Source organism: Brassica napus, chromosome C8 (genome assembly GCF_020379485.1).
Source record: "Brassica napus cultivar Da-Ae chromosome C8, Da-Ae, whole genome shotgun sequence".
NCBI lineage: Eukaryota > Viridiplantae > Streptophyta > Magnoliopsida > Brassicales > Brassicaceae > Brassica > Brassica napus.
The window spans coordinates 34,991,586-35,007,546 of record NC_063451.1 but is presented as its reverse complement, the minus strand read 5'-3'; the positions used below and the strand labels follow the sequence as shown (position 1 = coordinate 35,007,546).

Sequence of the window (15,961 nt, the reverse complement as noted above, 5' to 3'; positions counted from 1 at the left end):
GGGAGACCAATCATCCCACCAGAAGCTGATGTTCTCTCCATTACCCAAATCTGCTTTTAGAAAATCTGAAGCAAGAGGTCGTAGGTTGAGAAGTGATCTCCACGTCCACGATCCTGCCTTCTTAGCATCAAGACTCCACAGGTTCTCACTGCCAATTTTGTACTTTCTAATCCAAGAAGCCCAGAGAGAAGGATTTGGAGCATAGAGCATCCAAATGAGCTTCAAACAGAGTGTCTTGTTCCAGGCAGTGAGATCCCTCAATCCCAATCCTCCTTCACGTTTGGGGAGAGAAACTGTATCCCAAGCAATTTTTGCAACTCCCTTGGTAGTAATGTTACCAGTCCATAAGAAGCGAGAGCATAAGCTTTGGATCTGTTTAATGCAACCTTTAGGCTGGATGAAAGCTGATGTCCAGAAATTAATTGTTCCATATATGACTGAAGAGATCAACTGAACTCTCCCTGCGTAAGACAACTTTTTTGAAGACCACGCAGTGAAGTTTGCAGCGATCTTCTGGATCAGCGGTCTATACTCTGCAAGTCTCAGTTTCCGATGCATAAGAAGAAGGCCCAAGTAACGGACTGGCATTGAACCGAGACTGAAACCGAGACCTTTGAGGTCATTAGTTTCATCTTGGTTCAAGCCTCCTACAAATAATTCTGTCTTTTCCTTATTCATACGTAGACCAGACCATGTTACTCAACCTATTATTCCAATCAACGAAATAGTTATTCGTTGAAACCAAAGATACCAACATATTTCTAAATAACAATGCACGATATTTTACATTATATTTTACCAAAAGATATTTTACATTATATTCTTATGTGAAGCATTTATTTAAGTGTAGAGAGAGATTTTGGAGTATAGTGTTTGGTGGCCTCTCTTCACTGCTACTTAACAGATCTTTCTTACAGAGATAGGGAGATAACAGTGTTTCTACAATGAGCCATGCTTTCACTGTCATATCATTTATTGCTCCCTCACATCCATTTGCTGTTTAAATATAATAATTCCATACATTTTTCTTATAATTTTAGAACCAAAGAAGCAAAATAAGAAAATATAGGTGGTTACTTTATTTTATATTTTCTTTCCAATGCAAAAGCCAATATATAAAAAGAGCTTTTCGTTTTCTTACATTCTCTCTGGTGCAAGAGTAGTTATTGTACAGAGAGGGAGAGAGGGAGAGAGAGAGGGAGAATGTAAAGTTGCAAACTTGGTTTAGTTTCTGTTATGTTCTGTACCTCTGTCTTCTCTCTCTTTCGCTTTCCTTTCAATTCCATATCTAATCAGAAGCTGAAACTTCTTCACATGGATTGTCTTTTCATTTGGACCTACTTCGTATAAATACATACATTCGCATACGGGTATCTATATGTATAGATACTTTATATTTTCTTCATTTAAGAAATAAAAGGTAAAAAATGTATAACACCAATAGAGTTTTTGTGGGTCCTAAAGGTTTGAAGCATGGCTTCTTACCATGTCATGCACATGCATACACGTATACTCGTTAGATACGCTTTGTCATTTGATTTTACGTTTCATTAGATCCAACTTAATTATCAGCTTCTCTTTAACCAATAACAAAAACTTCATTAGCTTGTTATTGGTCTAAGGTATCGTGATTTTTCAACCATTCATTACTAGACCCAACTTATCATCACCTCCCATCACTTAAAGTCATTTTTTTTTTCCGATAAACCATATCGGTTGATCCGGTCGGTCTCACGATGAATGCATTTAGTACTACAGAGTGGATTGGATACCACACTGTCTGATCCGAATTTGGAATATCTTCCGACTAATGTCAGAGAGTGAACCGATCATCTATTACGATCCACCATGTAAACCACTTGGGCCGAAACCCAAACCAGACTAGCCAAATGACTACATAGTTATTAAAAAAATATAGCAAAATGACCGAAATTTCGTGAACTGGTAAACTATTGAGTAGATACAATAGCCAATAAAAATTTGTCAACTCATATTTTGTTTACGGAAAAAAGGTAAACAATAATCATAAAATAACATCAATTACTGAAAAAATAAAAAATTTGACGTTGTTAACGCCGTCAGCAAAACCCTAAACCCTAAACACCGCCAGTAAAACCCTAGACCCTGAACTGCATGGTTTAGGATTTTTTCAATGGTTTATGATTTATCCAAGGGTCTATGATTTACTTAAAGGTTTAATGTTTAGGGTTTAATATTTAGGATTTAGGGTTTTTCTGACGGTGTTAATAACGTTAAAAAAATTCTCTTTTTAAACAGTCACTACTATATTTTTATTTGTTTTTATCATTTTTATTTCAAAAATATAATATGACTGACAAATTTTTATTGGCTATTATGTTAGTGGTGAACCTCTAGTAGTAAACTTCTAGGTTCACATTAGAGGTTGAACCTAAGAATAATTCACTTTAAGTATATCATTATTTACATATATGTAAATTTCGATTCTCAAAATTATGGCAAATAGATCCATAACACTGTTTTCTCATACCAATAATATATAGTTAGATGATCAATGATGTCTCAAACACATACACCCAGACACACACACTATATCTCTTATATACAAAAAACGTAACCATAAGCTTTGTTCAAAAAAGGTAACCATAAGCATCTCAACTCAAATTAAATGGGTATATACAAATATTTTATTTTATCTATCTTATCTTTGTGAAACTATTTATATTTCTTTTGCATCAAAAAAAAAAAACAGAAATGAAAAGGAAAGAAAAATAAAAGACAAACAAAATAAAACTGAAGAGCCTTCTCTGCAGCACACATAAACACAATAAGCGCGTTAAACAAGTGGTATCTTTTATCTTTAGTTATTCTCTGATTCTCTTTCATATATTATGTTTTAAGAATTTCTATTTTGTTTTTGTAGCTTTGAAATCAAATCTCATGGCTAATAATAATGATGTGATGCGAGTCTACCTAGGGAAAAATATCAATAACTACGATGATCCAGTGTAGGTATTTACAAATTTGTTTGTTATAGTTTGACTATTTAACAAATCTGTTTTCTTAATGTAACATAGCATATTTTTACAGTTTTTTTGCTTGACAAATTTTTTTAGAGATTTTTGTAAGTCTATTAGAGCATCTCTAACAGTTCTTTATCCTCTTATTTTCTAAAGGGTTTTGCATTCCAACAACCTTTTATCCCCTTATTTTTTAAAGGGATGAATAGTACACCCATAAATATAAAGGGGCACTGTTGATCCCCTTATAATACTTTTCACTTTAGTTTCTATAATTATATGTCTCACAATTGCATGAAAAACTTTTTATATATCATATTTTAGTACTTATCGTTATATTTCTTAAAACTATTTCGATTGAAAATATATCATTAACACTTTATACACTATTTCCAATTAAATTTGGGTACATATTATTTATTTTTTTTCAAAAATACTTTATTTTAGTATCTGTCAAATAGTATGGTTTATTGATTTTTGAAAGTTTAATGACTATTTTTAACTACTGATAACATTGAGGACTAAAATGTAATATATTAAAATTTTAAGGAAAATATTTAAAGGCCCACTGTTGGAAAACCATCTCCTTATCCTTTTATTTTATGTGAGTCCCTCTTTTAAAATAAGGGGATTGTTGGAGATGCTCTTATATTGACTATTTTGTTTGCATGTTTAGTTTCATGTTTTTTTTATATCAATTCCAAGAAATTTATTTTAAAGAGGAATTATTTACAAAACGAATACATATAAAACTGAATATAGCAAATATGATATTTCTAGGTGTTACCTTGCTTCAGAAAGTTTGTTTAAAGTAAGTTAAATGTTGATTTAAAAACATTACAATTTTATTTTTTAAATAATTTAAAAGCAAGCAAAAATTATATCCGTGCTTAGCACGGGGTAATAATACTAGTATATATATATATATATATATTTCTTATGTCAATATAACTCACACATACATAATATCCGATCAAGATGCATGTCTTGATCAATATTTGTAAACCGTTATTTTTAACGATCCAAATAGCATAATGAATTTAGATATCATACCCTATATTATAGTCATGATTGAAATTGAAACCCAAAATTGTAGAGCATTTACGGTTGTTTGTTTGCATCTTGTTGTTTGAGTATCTCGACGATGGGTACATGTTTTACTTGTACACATATACACGCTTAACAGTGTCACAGTGATGGTTACTCGTCCATATTAGAAAAGACGGAGACAAACTAAACGAAATTAGTTTGGTCAACAGAGTTAAACCCACCAGTAAGCTCGACCTGAAGAAGCTGGACCATAGAATGTAGAAAAGATGGCAACAAGTGGATCAAATCGCCCGGTCTGATGATGGTTGATAAGAAGTCCCCACACTAGAAACCAAGGGTGTGGATCAAAGTTGAAAATCATATATACAGGCTGCAACAAAGGACCATTAATTTTTCCACTATTCTATTATTGTACCTTCTAAGAAATTAAAAAACCCTAGCTAAAAATTTTACTAGGGCAAAAAAAAAAATTAGGGATATACAAATCATACACATGAATGTTATTCATATATGTATCCCTGACCACAGACTCTACGATTCTTTTTCTTCTTCAGTTAGACTAATTAAGTGTTATAGTACGTATGGTATATGCATGGGAGGTTTAGACTTTAGAAGATTTTATGAACTTAGATGACCAAAATAACTAACGTCTCACGACATTTTTTCATACAATGCACATGCATACAAACGTTGATAAGTTAACAGATTGGAGGCTATTAGTATTTAATAAAATGTAGGAGTGGAGTAGATTGGATGATTTCGTTATAGTTATACTCTCGATCTATAACTGAGGGTTTTTTCCGACAATGGATCAGTTTGATATAGGAAAATATATTAAAGTTCATGAATAAATGAAAGGGAAAATGGGCTAAAAAGGAGAATGAAAATAGAGTAGTGCCCATATTAAGCAGTCTCGTGAACCTCTTTGCATGCTTTTATTAGAAATATGCTTTTCCCGTCACCTTCTACGTTCCTAATTAAGTCTCTGTATTTGCATTTTCATTCTTTCACACCTAACGTGTTTACAACTCTAAATAATGAGGTCGTTTGCCCTTTTTTACCAAAAGAAAGAGACTTGCACAAGAAATATACGTATTTACTCTTTAACTTGGGTTTGAAACTGTTACCAAAAAAAAACTTGGGTTTGAAACGAAAAGCATATGAGATATATTTCGCATGAAATTCGTTTTTATTTTAAACTGATGGTGTATATATATTTTGGGTTAAATCGCCATTTGTAATTGTTTCATATTAAATCGTCTACCTGTATAATATTAAATTCATAGGGTATACACTTTTGTTTGTTGTTTAAACTACAAGTATAGGAATATTATTGTAGTAGATAATGATAAGATACATTCATAACGGCAATGCAACATTCATGGATATATAAGAACAGTACTGGATAACACTAGTAAAAAAAAACCACATAGCAACGAAACTGCCACGATGAGTTCGTAGCAAATGAAAAAAAGAAACGAAATTGCAACGCATTTGCTACGAAAACAGGAAACGTGGTAAAACGTAGTACAATCGTAGCAAACCTTGCTACGTTTTTGCTATGAAAACAAAACGTGGCAAGCTTTTGCTACGAAATTGCTACTAAAATTAACGTAGCAACTAGCTACGATTTCATACCGTATCAAGTTCGTAGCAACCCACCGAAAAATACGCCCCACCAGTCAGATCCTGAGCAAGTGGCAGCGATAAAAACAAAAATACAATAAGCAACGTGATTTTTTCGTCGCTTACTCTAAAGTAATGTCCCCTCAATCCGACAATGTGCAGGGTAAATAATGCTAGATATTTTGGAGCTTGCCACGGTAATGGATCGTAGCAAATTTCGTAGCTATTTTCGTAGTAAAACGTGGCAAGAAACGTAGCAATGTCATAGCAAAATCGTGGCATTATTTTTTCTATAAAAGCAACCGAGCGCTTCACTCTCGTTAGAACGAGTTTTGTATCATAGAGAGTTCGATATTGTTGGAAAAAATTTGAGCGTTCAATGTCGATTTATTTTTATTCAAGAGATTGGATGGATCGACACATTGATCCGATCAATAATTGTGTTTCTCGAGAGTTTAAAGAAGGGGTTGATGTTTTTATCGCATTTGCTTCCAATCAAAATTCATTTTTAGAGGGGAAAACCATGTTATGTCCTTGTTCGAAATGTCAAAACCGAAAACAACGTGACGCGAGAACCGTGTCTCGCCATCTTTACCGAGTCGGATTCAAGAGTAATTACTACTTATGGTCAAGCCATGGAGAAAATTACTATGACGTTGGCGGATCATCAGCAGGAGGTCCATTTATGGGAGAAGAGACATTACATACGGAAGAAGAGACATATCAAGAGAACTTTCCTGATATTATGGGTGGAGGCACTGGATCAACTCATGTATTGGATAATGTGATGGAAGCACCCGATGAGGAGCAATATGAAGATAGCGTGTTTCAAGCATTTGAAGCCGCTAATCAACCATTATATGAAGGATGTTCTGAAGGTATTTCTTAGTTATACTTGGCGTCACGTTTAATGAAAGTAAAAACCGATCATAATTTGTCAGAGTCATGTTTGGATGAGATATCACAAACTTTCAGAGATGTTCTGCCACAACCAAATCAAGCTCCTGCATCATATTATGAGACGAAGAAGTTGACAAAGGCGCTTGGCCTCCCTGTTGTGAAGATTGATATTTACGAGGATAACTGCATGTTATTTTGGAAGGAAGATCAAGACTTGTTGGTGTGTCGGTTTTGTGGGAAAGATAGATATCACCAGAACCGTGGAAAGGGAAAAAATCGGCCAAAACAAAGAATGTTTTACATGCCTATTACGGAGAGGTTGAAGCGGTTGTACCAAGTTGAGGCGACAACATCACAAATGCGATGGCACGCGGAACATGAGTTGCCCGAAGGAGAAATGCATCACCCTTCTGATGGAGGAGCTTGGAAGCATTTTAACAAGGTATATCCTAATTTCGCTGCAGAAAGTCGGAATATATATCTTGGATTAGCAACAGATGGATTTAATCCAGTTGGTATGAGTGGTGAAGCCCACTCGGTCTGGCCCGTAACCGTAACTCCATATAACTTACCTCCTGGTATGTGTATGAAAAGAGAATATTTCTTTCTATCAGTCTTAGTGCCCGGACCAAGACATCCAAAGAAGAGCATTCATATTTATCTGCAGCCGCTAATTGAAGAATTACAAAGTTTGTGGAGTCACGGGGCAGAAGCATACGATATCTCTAGAAAGGGCAATTTCACGATGCGGGCTGCATTAATGTGGACCATTAATGACTTTCCGGCGTATGGCATGATGTCAGGTTGGATGACTCATGGTCTTTTAGCTTGTCCATATTGTCTAGATGATACAAAGTCATTTTGGTTGCAACATAGAAGGAAGCATAGCTGGTTTGACTGTCATCAAATGTTTCTGCCTAAAGACCATCCTTACAGGAGAAATGTCCAAGCGTTTCGAAAGGGAAAGACGATAACCGATGATCCTCCACCATGGTTGAATGGAGAAGAAATTCTCCGCGAAAGAATCAACAACATCGAAGGATTGAAGAAAACTGTTGAATGTGGAGGCAATGGACACGAGAAACCTGCGAGCAACATAGACGGATATGGGAAATATCACAATTGGGTGAAGAAGAGTATTTTTTGGGATTTGCCCTATTGGGAAAATCTTCTTCTTCGCCACAATGTGGACTTTATGCACGTTGAGAAAAATTTCTTTGATATTATTATCAACACGGTGCTTAATGTTCCCGGGAAGACGAAAGATAATGCAAAGTCAATGATGGATCTACCTGATTTGTGCAGAAGGCAATAGTTACATATCAAAGATGATGGAACGATGCCAGTGCCGATATTTCGGTTGTCTAAAGAAGAAAAAAAAGAATTCTTGCGATGGTTGAAGGATGATATAAAATTTCCAGATGGGTACGCTTCAAAGTTTAGTAGATGTATTGACGAGACAAATTCGAAGCTTTCGGGCCTGAAAAGTCATGATTGCTACGTCATCATGCAACGACTTCTTCCATTTGCGTTTAAGGAATTGCTTCCCAAAAATGTCCACATCGCAATTTCTGGTAAATTATTTTTACTTTTTTTTTGTATAAGTGTTACTTACTACCTACTAACTCAAAAATGTTTTGTGTAGAGATAGCACTCTTCTTTCGGGATATCTCTGCAAAGGTACTGAAGAGTGAAGATGTTGCAATTTTAAAAGAAAACATTGCAGTGAAGCTTTGTAATTTGGAAAAGATTTTCCCTCCTTCATTTTTTGATGTTATGGAACATCTCGTAGTGCATTTGCCAGACAAAGCTACTCTAGGTGGTCCAGTACAATATAAATGGATGTATCCTTTCGAGCGATACATGTACCATCTAAAGAAAAAAGTTAAAAATAAGGCACATATTGCAGGTTCTATTATTGCCCAATGTTGTAATGAAGAGATTTCTACATCTTCTGCACACTTCTTTGGGAATCCAGAAGTGCCCGCTCAAGTCTTGCAACCTGGAGATATTCGATTCACATATCAAGATCCAGATGTGCCAAATATGTTTTACCATGAAGGTCGAGTGAGTGGAAAAGTAGAACAGAGGTATCTAACCGATGATGACTACACTGTGCTGCATACATTTCTGATGCTCAATTGTCCTACATTTGAGCCCTATGAAAGGTATTTCAACCAATTTTTATATTCTACATTTCTAACAACGTTAGCTGGAAATTTTAATCATTTTATAACAACTACCGAACAGGATGTTTGAGGAGTTTATGAAGGAAAGAAATCCATCTATATGTGGTAATGATCTACAGATAGCGAAAGACAACCACTTTGCAGAATGGGTGAAAAATTATGTAAGTTTTTGATATAATATGACTATCAATGTGAATTTATCATTTATAAACATGATTTTAATTAACAGGTTGTCAATGCGAGTCAGTTATATGAGTTTCCGTTTTGGATGTTGGATTTCGTACAAGGACCGAAACGCAATTATAAAGCTTGGCCGATATATTTCTCACGAGGATACTACTTCCACACACATAGCCATGGCCAAGATAAGAGAACCCAACATTACGGTGTCCAAGTCCGGGGTACGACGGACACTGACTATTACAGGTTGATCGAAGAGATAATGATGGTTGAGTATTCTGGTTTTATTGGGCTTAAGGCCATGGGTTTTAAGTGTAAGTGGTTTGATACAGTTGTAGGTCGGGGGATTCGAAAACATAAATCAGGAATCGTCGATGTGTCACCGCGCTAGCAGTACGAGAAATATGACCCATTTATCTTATCTGGTAATTGTGATCAAGTTTGCTTCATTCCTTATCCGCAAGTTCGTCGTACATCAGCAAGCGATTGGTGGGCATGTACGAAAGTTGTGCTTAGAGGGGTTCGAGAAACTTCCAAAGTTGTTCTTACTGCGTTACAAGATGATACACACAACCAAGTTGTTGCCCAAAGTGAAATGTTACGCATTGAATCTTATATTGTCGAAGATGATTCAGATTATGATTCAACGCCGGTTGTTCCTCCCAATGACGAATACATTTCTGAAGATGAGTTAGAAGAATCATGTACTGATTCTGATTCTGAATCAGATTCAAGTTCTTAGTGTTTGTAAGAAATACGAATGTATAATATAAGTTCTTAGTGTTTGTAAGATATATGAATGTATAATATAAGTTCTTAGTGTTTGTAAGATATATGAATGTATAATATAAATTCTTAGTGTTTGTAAGATATGAATGTTTAATGTATAATATAAGTTTTTATGTAGTAAATTTGTATTATATAAAAATGTATCATATAAAAAATATGAGTGCATAATTTAAAAAAAAAAAAATTAATTTTTTAAAAAGATATGAATAATCCTACTTATACTATCTTTAAACCCTATCTATACCCTAACTAACCCCTAAATTCTTCAAATTCTACAAAATCTTCAACATTTTATTATATAATTTGTAATTTACAAAACTGTCTCATATAAAAAATATTAGTGTATAATTTTTTTTTTAAAGATATGAATAATCCTAACTATACTATCTTTAAACCCTATTTATACCCTAACTAACCCCTAAATTCTTCAAATTCTACAAATCTTCAACATTTTATTATATAATTTGTAATTTATAAAACTGTCTCATATAAAAAATATTAGTGTATAATTTTAAAAAAAAGATATTAATACTCCTAATTATACTATTTTTAAACCCTATCTAAACCCTAATTAACCCCTAAATTCTCCAAATTCTATTATTCCCTCCAACATTTTAGAGCCCAATACCCAATTCCCTCCAACATTTTGGACCCCAAAACCCATTTTCCCACACTTAGCATTTTTTTCATCTTTTGTTTCCTTAAGAAAGTCGTAACCTTTCTCTAAGCCGTAACCTCTCTCACCTCTCGTCTCTTTTGATCTCTCTTCTAGCTCTCTCTTCCATGGCTGCTTCTACCGAAAACACAACCAACGACCGTCGTCGTCCTCGCCCTCCCGGCTTGACTCTTCCAGGTGAGGTTTCGATTTCTCTCTCTCTCTTATCTCTTTGTTTCTCTCTTTTCATTTTGTGTTTCTCTCTTCCAGTTAGGGTTTCGTTTTTCAATCGCCACACCTAGATTTTCATGTTCTAGTGTTTTGATTTCGATTTGGGTTTCAAGTTATGGTTAGGGTTTTGATTTGGGATTATGGTTTGCTTTCTGTTTTGATTTGAGATTACGGTTTGCTTTCGGTTTTTGATTTGGGATTAGGGTTTGCTTTCGGTTTGGATTAGGGTATGGACTTTCTGTTTCGATTTTACTTTCACGTTATAGTTAGGGTTTGCTTTCGGTTTCGGATTTGTGTTTTAATTTTTCTACAATCTTAACAGCTTCTTATGTTTATCTCTGTCTACAGATGTGAGATACGTGAGACCCCAATTGAGAACCGCGTCAATGCATGCTGTTACGACTCCTGCTCCTACGCAACCAATAGGACCTTCAAGTTCAGGATCTGCGGCTCCTCCAGCGGCTCCTCCAACCTATGTGAGGAGAACAGAAGATGCTCTGCTACGTGCTCCATCCAGAATAAACCAGCCACACCTTCATCCTGATAAGCCCAATGGAGCATTGTGGTAAGTGATATCATTTACTTACCATTAGTTAATGACCTTTAGCTAAGTGTTTATTATAAATTTGATGCCTTTTTTATTTACCTTAGTTAAGTGTTATTGTCCTTAGCTAATTCTTCTTATCCGTGTGCTTAATGACGTTAGTTAAGTCTTCTTATCAGATTTTGTTTGATGCTTAACATTGTCTTTGCAGGTTTGGGGTTGATCCTGAAGTTCATGATTTTATCCGAGCAACATGGCAGGGAGATTACTGGGGGCCGTGGCAAAGCTGGATAAAGGTTCCAGAGCCGAAGAGAATAGGATGGTGACACTCATTCATCGTAAGTGATCCTGAACCATCTCCATTTCTATTCCTAAGTATATTGTTGTAGCAACAATACTAATCACTTCTATTCTTTTCCAGCAACAATACTATTGGGAAGACAGTCTTCATGAGGAAATCCACTTTAAATGGAAGCTTCAGACTCAAGTGTCTATCTGCGGACGCATAAGCCAAAAAAGGAAAAAGAACAAGCAACCTAAATACATCAGTGAGAATGACTGGAAAATTGTCCTTGCGAATTGGTCAACAGATGAAGAAAAAGCCAAGAGCCAATCAGCAGCTGATTCTCGCACTTCGGCTCCTGTGGGGTTGAAGATGCACATCCATGGTGCATGACCACACTGCTTTGTAAATATTGGGTATCGCATGGTCAGCTTTCCAACTTGTCTTACTTGCATTTTTCCATTTATTTAACTGCTAAATGTCTAACTTTCTGTTGTTCCTTTGTTGTACATGATCGACCAAGGTTTGGATGCACTACCTTCATATTCAGACCTTGCAAGGAAGACTCATACTCGCAAAGATGGGACCTTCATGGACGAACGAACTGAGCAACTGGTTCTAGAGGTTGAGCAAGCAGTTGAAGAGATGTTAGAAGATGGTTCTCCAGTTGGAGATAGCCAAACTTGCTCAACTGCTGGCACAGCAAATTCTAAGCGCCTTCTCCTAAACCAAGAATACATCAAGGTAATAATCTCTCTTGCTCATTATATTTGTTTCTTTTTACTCTTGTATTGAAATTGTAACAAGATCAGACTGCATTTTTTGTGACTGAATTTTCTCTGTGATAATGTTATCTTGTTTTTGTGTCCTTTTCAGCGTGGAAAGACACGCAAGGGCACCATTTATGGGCTTGGCAGTGTTCAATTCAACAACAAACATCCTTCTGAGTCAGTTCCTGCTTCACTCAACCGAAACATCGGCTTGGAGACGAGGGTTTGTGGTTTGGAGACCATCACTCAGGAAATCAAGTCTGATTTCCAGACTTTGAAGTCTGATGTTCAGGCTATCAAGACTGACTTCCACCAAGGGATGGCTAAAACTCAATCAAGTCTCGACATGATTCTGCAGTTTCTTCAGCCTCAAGCTTCCAATCATGCTGCATCTACTGCACAACCAACTCAGTCTCAAGCTCCACCTCAAGGTCAAGCACCATCTCCAGCTCGTGATATGTCTCCAGCTCAAGGTGAATCACAACCTCAACACATCACCAGTAACAATTCTGAGTTAGATAGGTGGTGCAACACATTGGGTTTGTAGGTCTTAGATGTGGCTTGCCCTAAATCAAGTTTATGTATTATGTTTGAATCTTTTGAACCTTTTGAATGTTGAATCTTTTGAACCTTTTGGATGTTTTATCTTTTGAACCTTTTGAGCTTTTAAGAGGCTCAATATGTAATATAATTTATGTTTCTGTTTCAAAAAAATTGTTTCTAATTAGATTTTTTTTTTAAATTGTTGAAATACCTATTCACGAAAACGATCGTAGCAAAACAAAAACAAAGAGACGAAAACATTCATCTCTAAACCGTAGCAAATTGTGCGACGAAGTAGCCGTGTCCAAATTCGTAGCAAACAAAATAAAAGATACAAAATCGTTCGTCTCAAAATCGTAGCAACTTGCCACGTACACGTCCGTAGCATCTTCGTAGCATGTTGAAACAATTTTTGCTACGAACCGAATTTGCTACGATCATATAGCTACGATTTTGAAATCGTCGCATTTCGTAGCAAGCTATCCATATAGCTACGAAAAATCACTCATAGCTACGATTTTTGACCGTTGCTATTTACGTTTTTTTTACTAGTGTAGGAAGATATAGCAAAATGATATTTGAAAGTGACAATCACACAAAAAAATATCAATACATAATTGGATCAAAGAAATCAGATAATGGCAACAAACGTTTTGATGAAGCAGAAGTAAGCTCGACGAACACGAGAAACAAGAAAGCTGCTGACCAGAGCTGAATCTAAAAACAACTCAGTGAAATATTTTTGATTTGGCTCCCACTTTTCACAAAAATTATATACATGGATGATGGATATATGTTTTCAAATTATGATTTTTTTATTAAATTTTATAACAAATATCTGTAACCTCCAAAATTTCAAATCCGGTCATGATAATAATAGTTTCGTTTAAAGTTTTACTTTCGAATGTAGAGATCTCTTATCGTACTACTACATTCCTGCTTGTATGGAATCTCTTCTTCATGAGGATTACTTGGTCTCATATGAGTAATAAAGTCGGATTTGTTGTTAAAAAGAGATACATTCATAATATGTAACAATTTAATACGTTCAACATTCAACATGCCAGAGATTTGGGGTGGATTGCAAGGATTTGATCACCATGATTAAGGAGCCCAACTTTTGGCTAAGCTTTGCAACGAGAAAATAGAGATTCTGCAGATATGATTTTCGGACTTCAAGATCATTCATATTCCACGAGCGCAAAACTAGATTTCCGATTATTTAGCTAGGACTGTGATGTCCTTCCATAGAGAATTATGTTTTATCGGTTGTTCTATTTCGGTCTGGTTATGTATGTTGGGATAAGCTTGAGTTAGCTTGGAGATCAAGCTAAATATATAAATAGGAAAGCCCTTGATAATTAGGAGTTATCTAGTTATCCTATGTCTTGTGTTGTTAGGACTTTATATTTATATATATATGAAGATGTCAAAGTGTGACATAACATATGAGGTATGTGGTTGAGAGAGCTTAAGTTTTGTGGAGTTTCTTAAGCATTAATAAGAGAGTATTCTTATTGAATTTGTGATCTTTGATTCATACGTTTGTGATTCTACACTTGGTATCAGAGCATTCTAGGCGAGATACATAAACGTGTGTGATTAATTTGTCTTCGCAAACATGAGTGACGGGAAAGATGAAGATGAAGCAATCTCCAAAGGAACCAGACCGTCCTCCATCAAGTTTCCTATGCTAAGTTCTTCAAACTACACAATATGGGCTATGCGGATGAAGATTGCTCTCAAGGTTAACAAAGTTTGGGAAGTCATTGACCCGGGAACCAAACACGATGAGAAGAATAACTTGGCAATAGCCTTGTTGTTTCAATCAATCTCCGAGGCCTTGACATTACAAGTTGGTGACCTTGATACAGGAAAAGCAGTATGGGAAGCCATTAAAGCGAGGCATGTTGGAGCTGAACGTGTGAGAGAGGCGAGACTGCAGACATTGATGGCGGATTTTGATAGACTAAAGATGAAGTACACTAACACGATTGATACTTTTGTTGGAAAATTATCTGAAATTTCCTCAAAATCTGCATCGTTGGGGGAAATATTAGAAGAACCAAAGCTCGTGAAGAAGTTCTTAAAGAGCTTACCAAGAAAAAAATATATTCACATTGTAGCATCTCTTGAGCCTCTTGATTTGAATACGACTAGCTTTGAAGATGTCATAGGGAGATTGAAAGCTTACGAAGAAAGGATATGTGAAGAAGAAGAAGAACAAACTGATGATCAAGAAAAACTAATGTATGTCAACTCCACGACAGAATCTCACCAAAAGAGTTATGGCGGTAACAGAGGAAGAGGACGTGGAGGACGAAACAGATGGAGAGGAAGAGGCCGAGGACGCTACGGCAACTTCCATGCGCAGAGAGAAGCTTACAGACAAGGTCAAAACATAGATACATCGCATATAACTTGCTTTAGATGCGGTAAGCTTGGACATTATGTGCAAGACTTTCCCGACAGATTGCTTAAGCTTCAAGAAACCACGGAGAAGAAGGATGAAGAAACTCAAGAAGCTGATGAATTGATGATGCATGAAGTGGTTTAACTCAACGAACAAAAGGTAAACCCAATGGTTTTCGAGAGCGAACAAGACACAAAGAACGTATGGTATCTTGACAACGGAGCAAGTAATCATATGAGTGGAGATCGTATGTTCTTCGTGTCTCTTGATGAAAGAGTTACAGGAAAAGTTCGTTTTGGTGATGATTCCCGCATTGACATAAAAGGAAAAGGGTCTGTTCGCTTTATATTTGATGGAGGCGAGAAGAATATTTTGAAGGATGTATACTACATACCAGGACTAAGAAGCAACATTGTCAGTTTGGGACAAGCAACGGAAGCTGGATGAGAGGTAAGAATGAAAGACAACGAGCTATTTCTCTTTGATAGAATGGGATATCTAATAGTCAAGATCACACGCTCAAGGAACCGTCTGTATAAAGTTGTCTTACAAGCTGATACAATTCAACTTCTTCAAATCTGTACAACCTCGGAGTCTTTTAAGTGGCATGCTCGTCTCGGTCATGTTAACAGGGATACAATAAAGCTGATGATCAATAAAAAACTGGTCGAAGGAGTTCCTCATATCCAGGTTAAGAAAGAAACGTGTGTATCATGTTTGCTCGGCAAGCAAGCTCGTGTACCATTCCCGAAAACGACTTTGTTCCGAGCCACTCAACCTCTGGAACTA

The 15,961-nt window shown here is 35.9% G+C and overlaps 2 protein-coding genes across 2 annotated transcripts; both read left to right on the top strand.

Annotated features, from left to right (window-relative positions):
• The first annotated feature begins 6,198 nt into the window (after window positions 1-6,198).
• Window positions 6,199-7,890, top strand: LOC111209011. Its single transcript, XM_048766944.1, has 2 exons — window positions 6,199-6,553; window positions 6,617-7,890. Exons 1-2 carry the CDS (start codon window positions 6,199-6,201, stop codon window positions 7,888-7,890), a joined length of 1,629 nt encoding a protein of 542 aa, XP_048622901.1.
• Window positions 7,891-14,380: 6,490 nt separating this feature from the next.
• On the top strand, window positions 14,381-15,316 carry LOC106363432. Its single transcript, XM_013803171.2, has one exon. It carries the CDS (start codon window positions 14,381-14,383, stop codon window positions 15,314-15,316), a length of 936 nt encoding a protein of 311 aa, XP_013658625.2.
• Window positions 15,317-15,961: the final 645 nt, after the last annotated feature.